Raw genomic sequence first — 19,415 nt, 5'->3', positions numbered from 1 at the left:
ATCTCTTAAAGTGTTAAAGCGGAAGCCACAGGGTAATTTCAGAGGTCTGCTTGGCCAGCTGTGTAAGCAGGGCAGAGGCTGGTGGCATGAGAAGGATGATCAGAATCCAGCAGCTGCCCAGGCATGGGCACCACCACGCTGGGCTGAGTCCTCTTCCTCCCAAATGCGGTGAGCACTACAGGTAATTGCTGGCACTCTTTTCAGTTTGCACAGTATTTGCAAATCCGCTGATGTGGGTTGAGCTTCATTCACTAAAGCCAAATGAATTAAAATGATGATTAACATTAATAAATGTAAGTGTTAGATCATGGATTTTATTACCTGGATTCTTTGGCATCTATCCATTATTTTAAAACATCTGTTGACTTATTTCCTCTAATCTTGTACGAGAAAGTGAAAGAAATGTTTTTCTTTTTCACAACGAAAATAGCATAGGATATTGTTTTCGAAAATTCGTGCCTACATATCCTACTAATATTGATGATGAACTCAGCCATTAAATAAATACAACCCAATTGTCATGTTCAAAGCAAAGCAGCAGCATAATAAAAAGTCCAACCGGACCACAGTGTAACAAGGAAAAGAAAATAATTACATGAATGTCTTTAAAAGTCTTCAGTACAACCTAAATGTAAATGTCATTAATGGTTACTATGAAGGTGCCATCTGGACAGTTGGATGATGCAGATTCTGGAACTGAAGGTGTCGTTCCTCTTGGAAAGCATGAGAAAACCAGAGACACTGAAAGATGTTGCAAACAAAGTTTGACTGGATCTCTTTTGAATATATTAATGTTGGTGGTGAGCAATAATGTGAGGAAAAACCTACAAAGTCAGATCTTAGCATAAAAAAGGCTTCCTCTTATTTCTGCAGAATTTTGATCAGGGTTTAAGAATGAGTGATATAGAACAGTACAAACATAACCACAGAACAAGAGGTGAAATGCCTTTTTGACAAGATCTTTTCTCATGCATTCCCAAAAAGCCTGTATTTCTTGATTGCTACTTTATACCTGAAATCCTGAAGTCAAAGATAGTTTGAGGGAAAAAGAAAGCAAACACCTAGATTTTCAAGATAATGTAAGAAATAATTACTGCTCCTTACTTAGGTTTCAAAGCAGACCACAGATCACCAAATAAATGAAAATCAGGTACTTTTCTTTTCCCCAATAATGTTTTTTACTGTACATTTTGTAGCAAAAAAAAAAAAAAAAAAAAAAGAGAGAAAAGAAAATAAAGGAAAATATTCTGATCACAGGGATGTCGTTTTCTAAAACTCCAAGTAGAAACGTGACAAATACAAGATCAAGTACACAGCCATGTCACAATATATCTCTGCACCTTTAAAAAAAATATACATAGAGTTTTTTCATGTGTTATTTTCTCTGTGCCTTGCACCCCTTCTCCATGTATGTTCTACAAAATTATAGTAACAATGTGCAATTTCAGAATGGTTCCCAGCAGCTGATCATTGGGAACCAACAAATAAATCAACAAACAAATGAAAGGACAGTTGCAGTATCCACCAGAATGCTGGAAATCACAGTAAAGTCATCAAGGACAATGAAGTCAGCTGAGTGAGCCATGTGCATTTCCACAACCACAGCAATGCTCCCCAAAAACTAATTTGAGAATCAGTGTACAAGCCCCAAACAGTTCCTGTTCTTAGTTAGCAAGTACCTTAGTGAGGGTGTGAGATGGCAGGGCGGATTAAGCAGGGGACTGGGGAAGGGCTATCTGTAATGCAGGGCACACACAGGAGACCCCTGCTCTGAGACATCCAAATTTAATTTTATTTCCGTGGCTAATTGAGAACATACCCTATCCCCTGAAATACACTAAAACTTAAATTTCATGTGATGCTACTGATACAGTCAAGCCGCATCATGGTGACTGTACAAAGAGCTTTTGTCATAACTGAGTGGAAGTCTGTGTTTTCTTTGCCAGTCGAAAGGAGTGACAGTGTGACCTTTGCCAGAAGCAACTGGTATTCTTAATGTGGTGATTTCATGACAGTAATTTTTGTTTCCTTTTCTTTATTTTTTAATAGGAATTCTTGATCACTGTTTTTCCCTTCTTTGATAGCAACACGCCTACAAGATATCAATAGCTGCTGCAATCTGCCTTCAGCATTAACAAGCAGACTATGAAGAAGGTGGAGGAATTTTTTTTTTTTTTAATTTATTAGCCCCTAGATTTAATTTTTCATAGGATATAAATAGTTGGTATTGGAGGTGGGTTATACAGTATATCATAAATTTGACCTTTGTACACGTCATCCTTTCATCTGGGGAATTTCATGAGACTGAAAACAAAAAAATGCATGGAAATATACTTTCTGCTGTAGAGAAAAAAACAACTCAAAGGTAATAACAAGGCGAAACAGAACAGAAATCATTAAAGTCCAACTGAAACTCCACTCAACAAAAAGAATTTTTTTTCCCAGATGTCACAGTTAACACCATGAGATTATGTTGAACAATTTGCTCTGATCTGTCCCTGTGGATGCCCTGCCTGCACTTTTGAGAAAGTCACTTGCAATGACAACCAGATATATCCTAGCACCAGTCTTATATCCACAGAGTGTATTTCTGTGGTTAAAAGAAAAGAAAGAAGTCTCCTTCAAAAAAAAAAAAAAAAAGTAAAACACAACAAAAAACCTGTAAAACTCAATTTGTGCTGTTAAACCTCTTTTCACCCCCCTTTTTTAATCTTGTGTGACAGTTCAGCAAGAGTCTGAGTAACTTTTGGAAAGTAATGCTAAGCACAACTAGCAAATTCCTTGAAACATTCACACATGGTTTAGTTGGGGCCAGACAAGAATGGTGCCATACGTGCCTATTCACATTTCATGACCTTCTTTCTCTTTTAGTATCCCTGTTACTTACTTGCTTACTTATCTTTTTGGCCAGTACAGCTGAAAACTTTTCTTTCCCTCTCTTTCCAAATGCATGGCCCTGTAGCAAACCATGCTTTACAATACAGGAGGAGCAGGGGAGACACTGATATTTACACTGTGCTTTCCATTACCCATTCTGAACTCCCAAAAGTCCCTTTTGCCCCTCTTAAGTCATTGTCATCATACTGCAAAAGCATGCCGTTCACCGAGAGGCTCCTCTTTGTCCAAATGTTTGTTATCTTTTTTGGGTAGGTGCAACACTGAGATGTGGCAAAGTCCCCCATGTCAAAAGAATGGCTACGTTTAGTTTTGCCCTCCAGAGGCAACATGAGGAGGCTGCGAAACTTGGACTCCGGTTGGCCCAGAAGTGGCTCTTTGTCCGAGTGGTGGGCCACCGTGGAAGTTCTGGAGTCTGTCATCTCCTCCTTTTTCTGACATTTCAGTTCCAGGGAGGCAAAAGCTCCCATTAGCCGATCAATATTGTGTTTTGATCTGGAAGGGGGCCTCCACTTACTGGACAATGTGCCCTGTTCACTTTGGAGGCTATAGTCATCACAGTCACGGCTATTTGCAGAGCTGGAGGAAGAGGAGATGCTGCTCCGTGCAGACTGACAGTTAAACTCCATAAGTTCATTTCTCACCACCACTTTGGGGTTGACCTGGGGCAAGACTCCATTCTGAACCAGTTGTGCTCCATTTGTCTGTGAGTAGACATTGCTGACATTAGACATCTTCCCCTGGGAATTGTTGCAGACCTTATAGCGGACCATGAGTATTACAATGAATACCAACAGAGTTGCCACAATGATACCTCCAATGATCAGAATCATGGTCCCACCCAGGAACTGACTGTGCATTGACTGGCACTGAGGGTAGTCCTCTTTGGTGAAGAATTGGGCGCATCCCACAATATTGGTGGCAGTAAGGGTTGTGGCCGTGTCATCCCACATTGCCAGGACGCAGAGATCATAGCCTGTTCCAGAAACAAGGTTGTTTACAACAAAGGCTTTGTTTGTAGCTGGAATCATCCTTTTAAAAAAAAGAAAAAAAAAAAGAGAGAGAGAAAAAAAAATAGTTACTCTTGACACTAAGGTAAAAGAGAGGAGAACAGACATAACACTGTGTGTTTACTGCACTGGCTGCTGGCAGAGAGGAGTCAGAGCCATAAAGATCAAACAAGCATTCATGCTTCCCAGCTTCTGTGAGTCCTGCATCCCAGCATTCAGTAATGCACAAGTTTTGAGGGCCATCTCTCAAACATGCAATAAAGGGAATAAGAAAATCAAGCTAGCCTGTTTGTTTGTTTGTTTGTTTGTTTGTTTGTTTTCTCCTCACTTGCATCTGTCCTAATGTTAAATACATTCAAACTTGAACGAATAACTCAGGATAAAAATATGTGCCTACAAAGAGAAGTGCTTTCTGGGTGTGCAAATGGCCCTTCCACTTGCCGAGTCTGAACCTGGTCATTGTCACATCACTTCACAGGTGCCTTAACATTTCCTGTGTAACATCAGCAGGTTGCTTACCTTGTGGAGATGAAGGGCTAGATTTAGTTCTCTGATGCCCTGAGAATGTAAGGCAGGCAGCCACTTCTGTCTCTTTCTCCACTCCCTCGCCTACTTTCCCCATCCTTCTACTTCCTACTGTGGAAAATATCTCCTAGAAATGCAACTATCATCTTCTTTGCCAGAAATTTCTTGCTGCACCACCTTCCTCTGTGTGAGTGAAAAAGAAATACTGGAATTTGCATGATGGGCTGGGGAAGTGTGGGGAGAGGTAGGATAGTGCAGGGATGGAAGCAAGAAGGTTTCTTTAAAATAAAAAATTCTACTCAAATACAAAACCATTTTCAAATACCAAACAGCTAGGCCCAAGTTGTGCTCCAAATTTTGTAATTTATGGATGTTATTCTTTGCTGCCACAAAACTTAAGCAATCATTTGAACTCTTGCAATGTTAGAGCATTGATAGTATTCAAAAATAGCAGACGGGAATGAACAAGGTCTATAATCACTACAAACTGTTGAAAATTGCAGCACATTAGTGGAATACAGTGGAGAATTCCAGATTCAGTGCCTAGTGGGCAGCCAAGAATAAAACCAAAGAGATTTCACATACATGTTTCTTTACCACCACATGACAGGTTTGAGTGAGAGAGAAAAGCTGAAATTAAAACCAACCCATTCTGACTCAGAGCTGCAGATCTTTAGCACCAGCAACAAGGGAGCCCTACAGGCACTTACACCATGCAGCAAGCTGGTGTGACTGTTATTGCGATGGTAAGGCCTGGCCAGAGAAAAAGTCATACTGCTTTTGAGAGTGCCAGGCTTCCTTAGCCTCAAATTGTCACCACGGCTGACATAAACTACAGCTCTTCAGAGGTTCTTCTGTGCAGTGGGAGGCAAATGACCTGCACAGAGAAGCAGCAATATCAAGGCACTGCAAAGACGAGCTTCTGAGCATCTTCGCATTTATGCATTCACGCCACTTACATAATACATCCCTTCAGTCTGGCCACAGGTGAGGATGTGGCTTCTTTTTAAAAAGCAAACAAACACACAAAAAATTCTATAAGGAAAATAAATATTGGTGAGAGACACCTAAAATCTAAACAACACCTGGGCACATTTACTCAATGTTATGTTTGAGACATTTATCATCATAATGGAGATGTTATGCACAGACATAGATGATCTATTCAGAATGAGCTAAGAGATCATAAAGCAACCCTCCTGGATAACTACAGATGCACTTGATAAAATGGTTTCTAATATTTTCTAATGGTTTCCAATAGTCAATATGGTTGGTCTCGAGTTATTTCTAATTGTTCTCCTCTCCCTCTGGCTCTGAGAACATGCCATGGATCACAATGGCCCAGACAATGCCTGCACTCTGTTGAATATTTCAAGGAATTTCATATGCACACACCAAGGATGATATATGGAATAACAGAATACTATCAATCTTCAAATATATGATCCCAAAACTCTTGAACAGTTTCACCAATTGCTTCATATCTCCTTCTGTATCACCTAGTGCTATACTCGACTTTCGACCATCACTCCCCGCCATGTGCTTAAAAAATTCTGCAGTATGTAAGTCCTTCAGAAATCATTTCACTGTGAAACCTCATTACAAACAAGTAGCACTGTTAGCAGAAAGAATAGTCAGCCCTATAAACTTGGAGGTGGGTCATAACTATGAAAAACAGAGCATCTGTTGGAGTGGTTCCTTTTGTTCTGCACTGATGAAACACAGAGACCTCTTTATTTTCTCCAAGCAAACAGCAAACAACTGGGTTTGCATAGTATATGGCTGTGGACATATCTTAGGCATATAGAAATACAGCCTTTCAGCCTAACACACTGTGCCAGTTTATATAGAGTGAACACAGATAACTTCAATCATTTACAACTTGTTTTCTTCAAATACAATTACACACAATCTTCCAAGGGAATGTAACTGCCTGGAATATTTCAAGGACTAGTAGGTAGTGATAATGGCATGAAATGTAAAGCTGTTCCATTTTTAAATGTACAGAAGTGAGGCCACAAACAGTCCTAAAGACAGGATAACTGTATTGAAACTTGCCATAAAATCTCATCTTAGCCTTTAGAAGAAACTGAGTCATTTCTAAACTCAATCAGCCCTGGAAGCTACAGCTGTGATAATATTGGGACTAATAATAGCTATATAAAAGATCACAGTTGCAATCCAAATTATGGAAAAAGCAATCAACTCTCCATATACATCTAAAATGAAGAATTTAAAATGTTTCCATAAATAAACTTCAAATATTCTTGTAAAATATTCAAATTAAAGTTACTGTAAAAGAACAGCTGAGCATAGGAATAAGCACCAAGTTCAGGAGTATTAGGAGTTAAATAAATAATCTCAGACTCAGTTTTCTAGCTTGCAGAGAAGACAATCTTGTTTTCATGAAGCTGCCAAATTGTAAGAGTATTTTGGCATTCCTCCACGCTTTAGCCCACCCTCCTCAAACATACTGCCAGTCAGCTATGATGGATGACATATTCTAATGTTCCCCACACCTAAAACTGATGCAGACACATTTTCACTATGGAATATTGATGACTCTTTGATTGTCCCCAACATAAACAGCTGGAAGATGCCATTTCAATCTTTGCCTTGCTGCCTAACAGGGGGAGTCTCTTCATGGCTGTTCTGTACTTATAGCACCATTCATCATGGACCACCGTGCCCTGCCATTGGAACTTAATAGCAAGGAGCTGCCACAAAACGCAAATTGGTCATTAAAACTGTGTCTACACAGAGATCCTGCAAGGTTTTGCTCAGCATCTCATCAGCTAAACACAGAAATCTGGGTTCAGGTAGCAAGAATCTAGAGCATGGTTCAGTGGCGATCAACAAAAGCTTTTGAAAGTTGTTGTCTTTTGAAACTTGGAAGATCCTAGTACTTACTTGTCAGCCCTCAGGTAGCAAATATACTGAATTGCAGAAGCATCTTGAGGCAAGGAGCCTGATACTGTCCAGGGCAGTGTGATCTTGTAGAGATGCTTCTTAGCATGGAACAGGGACAGAGTTCTAAATTTGATACTAACCTTTCCTTAGGAAAAATGAGTAACAGTTCACTAACTGCAAACGGAGATCAACTGACAAAATATTTACTTAATTTTAAGCTGATTGTAGCTTGTGAATAGGTTTTAGTGTGTACAGTATAAGGACCCTAGCAGCAGTGAGGACTGGGAAAGCAAAAAAATACTCAAATATATTAACAGTGTAAATGTAGTCCTAGTTAGGACAACAGGAAATTTGGAAATCTCCTTACAGAAGCCAGACACATAAAACACAGTAATTTCTGTCTTTCTCTTCTAGTTTATTTTCCTTGGGGTAAGGGGAGCAGACAGTCTCCTCCACACTGGCACCAGGACTTCATTACCTGATTCGTAAGGTAGTTTCTGAGTCCTATCTGAAGATCAAAATACCCCAAGGAAAACTATTCATCTAAGAACATGTCTTTGACCTCTCTTAAAATCTTGCCTCTAATGAATGCAATGAGCACAGAGATCTTACAAATTATCTTTCTAATTTACAAATAAGCTCTCTTCTCTCAGACTTTGGAACAATAGCATCACTTATTGGAAGAGGAGAAGACCTATGGCCAGGATTGGGGCATGACATAAGAGTCTGAAACAGAACCACAATAAACAATTGCTCCTATGAGCATATGTTTATGTGTGATGAAGAGCTATGAGGCTGAGATTAAAGCTTACAAGGTTTTTGCAAACCATACATTCCCTTCAGTCCATGAAGATTTACACCCCATTTTGTGAAAACACCAAAATGAGCCCATGAGAGTCTTCCTTTTAACAAAAGGAAGAACAGTGCTAGCACCTTTCTATGAATTCAACCTTATTGTTTACCACAACTGCTAAAAAGTCCTTGTTGTGTCCTTGTAGACACAACATAGGGAAATCAAGAAATTTTGTAATTATTCACTTCTGTGTGTGGTGATACTAAGAAAATTAGAAAATAAATTACTTGGAAATGCAGGAGAAAAAGGTTTGCTACAGACTTCACTCATAATCCCAGATGCAAGTGAGAACTGAAGCTTTCAGGGAGTGAACTGTGCTGAGAATTTAGGAGACCAGAGTTTTATTCTCTACTTTATCAGTTACACTGATATCAGACTCTACTTTATCAGCAACTCTCAGTTCCTGAGAAATCATTTTGCTCTACTGTAAGTCTCCTCATCTTTAAAATGGGGATAATGCCAACAATCTCCTTTCAAAAGAGGCCTGTAGTGTATGGAAGGAAATTAGCAGATGTTATGATTACACTGTAATATACAAATGGGTTTTTTTCTTCTTTGTAGCACTGGGGATTAGTGTGAGTGAACTGCTGTTTAATACTGTGGTTATGCAAAACAGACAAATTAGAGAGAAGACAGATTAGGCTAATTGGCTAGGCAATTATTTTCCTTTTCTCCATCAAAGAGTGGTATGATACCATCTAGTTTTAACCTGAAACTGCTTTAATCACAGAACTTGCAGAGAGCCATCAAGTTCCTTTGGGAAGGTACTTGCAACTCCCAAGACTCAGTTTGATAATGACTTGATAGATTATGTTGCTTTTCTCATGGTTATATTATTATTATTATTATTATTATTATTATTATTATTATTATTATTATTATTATTATTATTATCATCATCATCATCCAGGGCTATATACTATTTATATTGCAGTACAATTTCTCCTTTTCAATTCAATGCCAGGAGTTTGAAATGGAAAGTCATGCTAATTTATTAAATACTTGTATCAGAAAATAAAAAAAAAAAACCCTACCAAAATCTTAATTTCTTGGGTGTGAATTTTCAGCACCTATGCTGTTCAACCCAAACTCTTCCTTGGAGAGTCCATATCTACATGGTGTATCCTAGGGCAGACACCTCATAAGAAATTGTCCATGTCTCTGCTGGTAAATTCTCTTTTCCTGGACCTGAGAAAGCTGTATATCAAAAATAGCCCTTGGAAAATTAACTGCTGAACCATGTTTGAAAAATCATGTCAAGACATTAGTAATGTAGATGATGGGGTTCTGGTGTGTGGGAAGGTTTCTGGGCCCTCATTAATTTACCTGCAGAGCTGTGAGCACTGATTATGAGGAAACTGATAAACAGTAGTGTTAAATTCTGTCACTAAGCAACATCAGTTTGTAATGAAGAGGGGAAAAAGAAGAGGAAAAGAGGTGCCAGGCAGAAATAGCTGGGTCTCTGTAAAATTGTATTCCAGTTAGTTAGCACACTGATTTTCCTGTATAGTAATACCTTAGTGTGAAAATATCAATCTCACTGTACTTTCCTATTCTTAAACTTCTTCTTACACAAAGCTGAACTCACATTAAGTACAAAATATTACCCTGATTGTTTTCAGAACTAGAAATTGATCCAGAAAAGATTAACAATGGAATCTGATAAATTCTATTTTTTTCAGTGAAGATGTCAAGCCAAAAATGTTCATGTATTTCATCAATAAGTTTGTCCCCTATTTTAAAATCTTGGGATTTTTTTCTTCATTCCATATTAGAAGTTAATTCTGAAAAATTAATGATTCCAGCTAATCACCCTTTTAAATATTGTAGAGGGTCTGGTGGAGTTTCTGCTTTTCAGGTGGAGTTTCCACCTTCAGTCCCAGTGGGATTAAAGTAGGATAGTCGAAAAAGGGGAGACGGAAAGTATCAGTGGTGACATACTGGAGAAAGACTGGCTAAAGAGCATGTAAAAAGAGTGGGTAATCAGCAGAAGGAGTTCACTGCCTGAAGAAGGACCACATGAAGGAACCTTTAAAAGCTGGTGGATGCAGTTCAGTGGCACATAGATCTTGCTTCTTAGTACACAGAGATAGTAATGAGGTGTTATTTCATTGAAGACAGGTAAGGGAAGAAGGAGGAAGAGAAGGTTGAAGTAAGGGAAGATCCAAGAGGAAAAGCAGATAATGAAAACTGGTGTCTTTGGCAGTGTCTTGAGCGGCAGAAAATGACAAACACACTCAAAACAGCCATTGGCAAGGCACTATCCGGCGTGTGGCTGCCATCAAAATGATGGAAGAAATCCAGCTGACCACTGGTTGGGCACCAAGGTCAGAAAAACAGCTCAATATATGTTGAGTGCAATCAAATGTAGGTGAAGATCTTTTAGCAAAGACAATTAGAAAGATAGTAAAATGAATCAGAGCAGTGGAAAGAATTCTGATGGTGGACAGATATTAAAAAGTCTGGAGAAAAGGGCAATAAAAGATCAGAGGAAAACTAGAAGGATCTGAATTGCAGTGAAAATGTCACATGTGATGTATTGCCTGGGAGCAAGAACAAGTAATTGACAAATCTGGACTGCAGAGTTGGCATTCTTCCTTGTTGCCAACTTTGGTAATTTCCTAGAAAGTTTTATGGTGTATACTGTTGTCATTTTTGCTGTGTTTTCATTCCAGACATCCCAGTTTCTCAATCATGGAATGAAAAAAAGAATCTAAAATGTTATTAAAAAATAAGTAAGCTACCAATTAAGATTAATTTTTGACCTTTCAAATTGCCAAGAAAACCCTCAAATACATATCTTCAGATCATCACAAAGCCTCGAGAATCAAAAAACAATGTACCAAGTATATTACCGTGTGGAATTTCACAGTCTTTTGGCACCTGATTCAAGATTTTTTAATCTGAGAAAGAGAAAGACAGAGGCCTACTGTGACCTGCATCTCAAAAAAATGACAGTTGTATTTCTGGGAAAAAGATAGTTGTTAGTATTAGCAACATGGCTTAATTCCTCTGTCAGTCATGTCAACATAAAGAAATGTCAGATAATACCAAGAGGTAGTCAGACTTATTCAGTAAACACTAACTCGACCCAGCATGAATAATTTTCTGTATTTTTTATTTTATTAGTTTTGGGGGGGTTTATGACATACAATCACAATTCTGCCTTCAGATGGAATATTTATTGTTAAACACAAATCTGTTCCTGCTTCTCTGATTCTTGTCTTCTCATCACTCATGCATCCAGCTGCCCTTCAGAGAATTTGTCTTGTCAAAGAAAACAGATAGTACATATCATTTCATTATTATTTCCTAATTTGCTTATGTTCTCTTCTGCTCATTTGGAAAAGTGGTGTGGGAAGTGGGGAAGAGAAGGCAGAGCCAAACCAATTGATATGTCTGTCACAAGATGGTGAGCCAGGGAGATACTGATAATTAATATATACCCTATGCTGCAGGGGAAAAACAAAACAAAACAAACCACATTAAACTATTAGCTCAGAGGATATAAGTTTCTGGTGTTATCTGATAAACTGCTAAATGGTGTCCCCTGGGGATGCACTGAAGTCATTCAACAGGTGACAGAACAAAGTATAGGCTTCTAAGGCACATAATTGCACAAGGCTGAGAAAGAGGAACTGTGGCACAAGATATTCTGCTCCCTGTCATTAGCCATTGCTCTAAGTAAGAGGAAATGTTCCTCTCTTTATTATTCCCAACCAGAATCTTGCGAACAATAGGGAACTGCAGGCAGACAGAACTGGTGAGATACTTCTGGATGAATGAAAACTACCAGAACCATCCCATAATGCCCTGAACCAAAGAAATTGCTCAGTGCAGCTGTCCAGGTACAAGATACTGCACTGGGACAACCACATTTTGGTTAATGGTATGGCAACACAAAATTAGACTTTCAAGCTCCCTGACTAAGCTATCATTTATTTCACATGGACATGACAGCAACACACATTTAGTCCCCTGATCATTAAATTTTACCTTTAAAGTAAATGCGCGCATAGCCTCGGAACATTTAACAGCACAGGAGATAACTCCAGTCACACCCAAGCTCTTATGCTACACATGGAACACCTTTCACCTCAATATATCTGAGATATTAATTGCCTCATTAAAAAAAAAAAAAAAATCTCACATTAATTCAAATCCAACTAAAACATATTTAAGCTCATTAGCAGAGTAATTGAAAACCCACACAATATTTCTGTTAGTAAATATGAAATTGAAGTATTTATGGCAACAATGCATAGCCACACTAATAAATTCATTCTGTATCATATTAATGTAGCATTAGAAAGCTATTGTAATTCACAGCAATGTTTCAAAAAGCCAGACAGTAAATTTGGGATTAATCAAAACATATCTGAAGTCAAGAATTTATTCTACTGATAGTCACAACAACATGTTACAACTGCCTGATTTCTAAAGATGGAAGAAATAAAAGTTTCCCATGAAAGGTGTGTTCAAGTCATTAAGCAGAGTGTGGGACCTGAGACACTCTTTTCCCAGGTTTTTATATACAAATGGCCCATCCACTTGACTGAAGTATCTTGCTTATTCTCTCTGACTCAAGTTTTTTTAAACTCCTTCATGCAGAGTTGGACAGTTACACAAGAAAAGGTCATCCTTACCATGCCAACAGAGGTTCTCATGAGAGAAGCAACATTAGAAGTAATGAGCACATTTAGGAGCTCAGAGGAAATTATTTTGCAAAAGGGATTTTGCCATTTTCCTGTCAAAACATGGCTGTGAGATTCAGCTATACACTATCCTTCCTTGAGAGTTATAAGTGGGGCTTTCCACTTATTTCCAGGCAGTGAAATCTGTTCAAATTATGATAGGATCAAAGAGACCTGATTGGGATCCTATAGTGGTTAACCGTTGCCTGTATCATTTTTCTGTAAGAGCTCATTCGAGCTGAGGTGAAGAGGAGGATCTTCAGTGACTTACTAGCAACTTCATTCATGCTTACCACACAGAGCACTTATGCGAAGTTGCAACTTATGTGTCCTGCAGAAACTCTGTGTCCTGTCACACAGACTAATTTTATCTCCAGAAGGTCATGCCAGAATGACAAAAACTCCAGGCACTGCTCGAAGTGATGTTTGTTTGTGTTTTGTAATCGACTGGTCAAAGCAAACTCCAGCCTGCTGTTTCAGGCTCTTCTGTCACAAAATCTTTGTGCACTGGTGGGAGAAGTGTGGTGCCAGCTAAAAGCTGACAGGATTACTCAAGCTATTCCAACCAAAAGAGTCTTATCTAGTGAATTAGAGGTCTCACTACCCATAGATTGTGTATACCTTGATATATCAGTCTGCGTTAAAAAAGTGTTTTAACACAATTTATGCCTTTTTAAAAAGTTTAATCACATATCATGTAAGTTTTCCCCCACCTCAGTGACTGAACTTGTGGATAGTCTCAAGAAATCGGAAATGGTTATCTACCAGAATCTTGACCATGTCTTTCATCACGAAGTTGAAAAAGTGAGTTTAATTCCTAATTGAGAGGAAGGGAAAGCTGCATTTGCCAATTTTCCAAAAATGATCTAAAGAAATATAAGCTTACCAAAGATACATCCAGAGTATATCTATATTCAGAGAAGAACATAGCCACAGTTTAGAAACATGAAAATGTGTTTGGAGAGATTTTTACCATCACAGGCAGTTTGAAAAGGAAGCAGGAAAACTGTAAGATGGAGGACCCAACCCTCTAGCCTCTCAACAAACATTGGAAATACCATTTACTATCTAAAATGGATACAGTAGAATTGCTTGCTTCTATTAAATTAAGAAAACCTTTTGAAAAACAGTAAGTAAAAGTTCGAATAACAAACTTACTATCGACCATCAAGATTTTAGTTTCTGTATTATAAGAGGGAGAAAATATTTTGCAACACAAATCTCTATGAAACATGCACACCAATGCACAAGGTAAAGAGACTCAGAATGATTCAGGCTGACTTTCTCAATAACATTGGGGAATTTTTTTTTCTTTTTTCAATTGCAGAATGAGAACACGGGGTGCAAAAATCACTAATGGTCAAAATCATTGTCTCCTAGGGAAAAAAACAAACAAAACAAAACAAAACAAAACAAAACAAAACAAACACCAGCAGCATATGTTTGTAAAAAAGGCATTTCCTAAAGCAGAGATTTGACATTTTGCCACTTTCTGGGTATTGTACATAAAGCAAAGGAGAAGGAAAGCTAGAAGGACCAAATAGGCTAGAAAGACACAGAAATGTTGAATTTCGGAATGCTTTACAAAAGGCCAGAACACAGTTGCGTCCTTTCAGTTTGTGATACCAAAATTAGATAAAAGCATTTCTCAGCAACCAGAGGTACCCTGCTTTTTTCAAAGCTGAACCTGGACTGAAACCATGCTGTGTGAAAAGTGACAAATACATTACTGAAAAAGAAAGTAAAATTCATCCAGTAAGAAAACAAGTTTTAAATTATAATTTTATGACTCCAGGAGGAAGAAAAGCATAAGTCAATGATAGATTCCAATGGTAACATATTGTCACCTAGAAATATGTTTTCTGCTAAAGGATCTTAAGCAAGTGCCACAGATTTCTAGTACTTGAACAAAAAATACTAAAAAGTAAACTACTAGTTCCTTACATGTTAAAAATGAGACCCAGAAAACTGAAGGAAGCTGGCACATGAGTCATCTGATAGGCTAATGACATGACCTCAAATCTGAATGTAAGCAGTTCAGAATCCCAGGTTGTGCATCCCAGTAGTAAACCCAGTGCAAAGAAGAAAGCATGAGCAATATTTACTGTATTTTCTTCTTCCAGGCATCAGCCACATACTTTGCAAATACTCACTTTGCAAATACTTATTTGGCCCTCCTCATGTTACTTCTCAGTCACAGAAAGTACACAGAAGGTTTGGAAGTACTTGGGCACAATTGAATCATACTTTAAAGCAAGGTTACCTATTAAATGAGTTTACAAATACAACACTACTCAAATTTCGTGTCTCCTTTTTATTTCAGAGATCCACAACTGATCTGTTTAGGGTTGACAGTGTAACATTAAGAATAAACTAGAATTTCTTCAGATGTTTCAACTTCTCCAACTGATTATAAAGTTTTACCTGGCTCCTGAGATTTATCCACTTACAGCTTAAGTTACGCAGTTATGCTGAATATGCTCTCAGGATCAAATAGGATCAGAGAATGAGGTGATCAGCAAGTTAATAAGCTTTCACATGAAAACCAGCTGCAACAAATATAAGGTGGCCATCAGTCTGTTATAGCTACATGCAGATCTGCTAGGTTTATTACTTCTTTACCAATCACCTTCTTTATCAATCGTTACTTGTTTACTTAATCATCATACCTGAAGGTTGTTGCAGTCATGGATTTTTCATTGTCCACCAGTAGAACAAAAGCTTCTACATGTTATACGCAGTCATATAAGGTCATCACAGACAACAGAAAACAGCTTGTGAACAGTTTCATTGAAAAGATCTATAAATACTGTGGAGTCATATGTGTAAGAGTGCCATATACTGATGAAAGTGAAATGAAAGAATGTTTTTTTCTTTATCTTTGCTTGAAAAGCTTTCAAAGCAGTGAGTAATGAAGGAAGAGACTGGCAGATTGCTCTGGTCTGCAGAGTTTGAAGTGTAAAGCCTGCAAAACTCTCTTCTTCACTCTGTAAAATCTTTGAGCTCTCCTGCTGTAACTCCGATAACATAAGTGAGTAGGACATGCAAAATTGACCCTGAGAGCTAAAAAAGGAGAGCATGGAACAAAATGCAAATCAAATACACGATGATACTAAACCCACAGTTTTAGCCCACTTGGAGAATACAGAATCGTTTGTCAGCTCTACTATCAGATAAGGATGTTGTCCTCATCCTGTCAAAATGATCAGTAGTAGAAATTTACCAAAAGCTCATTGATCTTTAGGAGCACAAAAGATGATCCGAGCATTGATTCATAACACTAAGCAGAACCAAAACCTTGGCGCGGTCCCTCTGAAAAGACTAAGGAGGAAAAAGTCAGACTCTATCATTCCTAGAAAGGAGGCTAAAAAAAATAATGACATAGACATATAAAATTCCAGGCTTCTGGGAGACCACAGCCAGCACTGCATTCTAGGGTACAGTAGTTCTATGACACTGTTTTCCCATACATATATTTATCATGAGTATTGTCAATAAGGACATTTGACTCAACATTTCTAATAGTCAATATAGCCCTCAGAGGAAACTTAAGCATGTCCCTCCTTAACAACTACATGGACTGGGAGAGTTCCTTACATCTGTAGTCAAGAAAGAACAAAAGCATTTTTCCTTCTTTTCTCGATAAATGATCACCCCAGAAGTACTGGAGTGCAGTTCAGGGTATATGAGTGAGGGAATGAACTAGACAAGAATTTTTTTCCCTTATGAAGTCCTGCAAAACTGTGGTCCACTAGCTGAACTGCTGATTTTGGCTTCTCTGCAGTGGGCTGGGCTGGGTGGCATCCTAAACTTGCCCCTGCATCCCTTGATACACAGCTGCTGGGCTCCAAGTTCCCTTCTCTAAATGACTGAGTTCCCATTCTAGGTCACGCCAAGACAGTGCTGTCCACATGACGTGTGGAATTTGAGTAGGCACTACCATCAGTCTGTGGCAGAACTTCAGCAAGACACAGTATATGTCTTTTTTGCTTCAGAAAAGAATGAGGGCTAGACTTGAGCATCTTGACTGATGAGATGACCATTCTTTCTTTCTGGAAAAGTCAGCCAGTTTTGGAGAGAGGTGATTCATATATATATATATATATATATATATATATATATATATAATTTTTTTTTAAATTTCCTTCCTTATTTTTCTGCCTCACCAAAATGACAGAAGGAGGGAGATTCACCAACAGAAGAAATGAAGCTGTAAAGCTGTTGAACAGGAACTCTGACTAAACAAGAGGGGAGGATGTGGCCCATACCCAGGTGTCTGAAAGAGAAATGTCCACATTTTCCCCAAAAAAATAATTACAAGGAAGCAAAATCAGAACAGTCTGACAAGACTTGTCTTTCGCCCTTTAAGTCTGCTTTGAAGCTACATTTGTTTCCACAGTCTCTGGAGACATCTCAAGCAGAACACATCTCTATTTTGTTTCTTATGCCTTTACCAATAGATCACAAAGGTAAGAAAAATCCTGTGTCAGAAAATCTCAAGGCCTTTTTATCCACTTTAGGATTCAGGATTGCTTTCAGAAGAGACATTTAGGGTATAGTCCTTTCCTGGCCATGTGCACACTCTCTTTGCAGATGTGTATTTGTGCAAACCCCTCACATTCAGTGCAAAACATTTTCCTAGACCTGAGCTGGGAAATATTTATCCTACTGTCACAATGCCACCAAATCATCATTTGGTGCTTGGAAAATGCTGCATTTGGGGATGAAGTGAAGATAACTGTGGCACTGCAGGAAACTTCTATGAGCTACTGCCTTTTACATAACTGGGAGTATCTAATGTGCCTTGTAGGCAGATTAAAATTAACTTATCTCAGTCAACAGAAACTACAGACAAAGCCAAATTATTCCCCACAATGCATGTGTTTCTCTCTTCCACATTAGCCTGACTAAAGGCACAAGTCAAAGATGAGTCTGGTTCTAAATTCATGTGGCTATGTACCTAATGAAGGTAAAACTCTAACTCATGGTGATTAAATTTCAGTGAAATATTGATGAATGCTTAATTGGTTTTAACATCTCAGCAGTGGAAAAGACTGTCTTGACTAAACTTTATAACCGTGTTTCAGAATGTTAGTTGCTTTTTAATGACCGTGATAGTAACTTTTTGCAGTGCCATAGGAAAGATGGATGGACAGAAGTATATTTGTAACCACCAGTGCAATTTCTCACTCCATATTGCAAATACAGGGTGGTCTGCTACAGATTTTACCTGGGTCTTTCTTTCTCATGTACATTCTGGGTTTGTTTGCAGATACTGGCCTCTTTATTTTCTAAAGTGTCCCAGAACTTTCATAGACGTATTTCTGAATCCACTTCTATGTGGATTTTATTTTTGTTTTACCTTGCTGTGGAATGAGTCACTCCACATTCCCTTCATCATGATGACAAATACGATTGCTGCTCCTGAACATATGGTACAACCTAAAAAAGGGTTATCTTGTAGGAGTGTGTCTGTATGGATCACTTATCACACAGTCCCCAGGAAATAGGATTGCTTTTTCTTTCTCAAACTGCTCATGTTCAGCATTTTTCTGTCCATTGCTTCCCAATGTGCTCATGATTCCTCGAAAGAGGAAACCCCACTCCCATTATAATTGGCCTTCTACGTATTCCTCACCAAACTTGGATTCATTCTACTGCCAGAGGCTAGTTATATAAGATGCAAAAGCAAAAATACAAAAGTATTTCTCCCTTCTGTGTTCATCATCCTAGATTTGCCTAGATTAATGTGAATTTTGCTTTTGGAAGAGTCAAAGGATCATATGAGCTCCTGTATTTGATGGAGGAGGGCAAGGGTTGCTGAGATTTGGAATATAAAGAATAATGTTAGGGTGGTGGATGGTCTGTTATCGTCCAAGATGACTGACTAAATCATCAATGGCTTCTCATAAAATGGTTGAGAGTTAGGCTTGAGAAAGCCCAGGTGGCCACAGGCAATCTGCTCAAGGCCATGATAAAGTTGAATACAAGTATCCGAAGTTTATTTATGGGAAAAGACCTTGGGCAACTGATTGAAATTGAATGGGATGCAAAGCCACCATGGAAAAAGGAAGACCTGATATTTCATGTGTAAAAAGAAAAAGAAGGTAGTCCCAGATATTTAAATCCAGTTCTAGAATGTTCAGAGATAGGTCACTTGTTTCATAAGCAGCTGCTTCCACTTGAAAAGTGCCTGTGACAGTGAGGAACTTCTGTGTGTTATTAACACTATTAAGAGACATAGAAAAAAACTTCAAACATTAAGAAGCTTTTTTCTGAAGGTCACAGGACCACATGAGCACAGAAGAATGTAAACCCAATGTCTTTTCGGGTTAGCATGTTCGTTAGTTTCTACAGTACTACTCAGTTCTAAGGTGTCTCTACTATCACTTTAATAATCAGAAAGTCTGTGGGGGAAGTCAGTATCATTCAGCCCAAGGGTTTTGTGCAGCAGATCTTTCATGCTTTCATGACAAGCCATTTTCAAAACTTCTGTTATGCAGATGAAATAAAGATGACCTTTATCTT

The 19,415-nt window shown here is 38.3% G+C and overlaps 1 protein-coding gene across 1 annotated transcript in view; it reads right to left on the bottom strand.

Annotated features, from left to right (window-relative positions):
- Positions 1–3,008: 3,008 nt before the first annotated feature.
- The window catches only part of LRFN2 (leucine rich repeat and fibronectin type III domain containing 2), a gene marked incomplete at both ends in the record, with an annotated part of 39,723 nt that continues 23,316 nt past the window's right edge, over positions 3,009–19,415 (bottom strand). The window contains one exon of the mRNA XM_082048470.1: positions 3,009–3,927. Within this exon, the coding sequence (XP_081904596.1) occupies positions 3,009–3,927 (919 nt within the window). The remainder of the gene's footprint in view (positions 3,928–19,415) is intronic.

This window comes from Streptopelia decaocto (assembly GCF_964273445.1).
Source record: "Streptopelia decaocto genome assembly, chromosome: 3".
Classification (NCBI taxonomy): domain Eukaryota; kingdom Metazoa; phylum Chordata; class Aves; order Columbiformes; family Columbidae; genus Streptopelia; species Streptopelia decaocto.
This window is presented reverse-complemented; position numbering and strand designations above follow the sequence as displayed.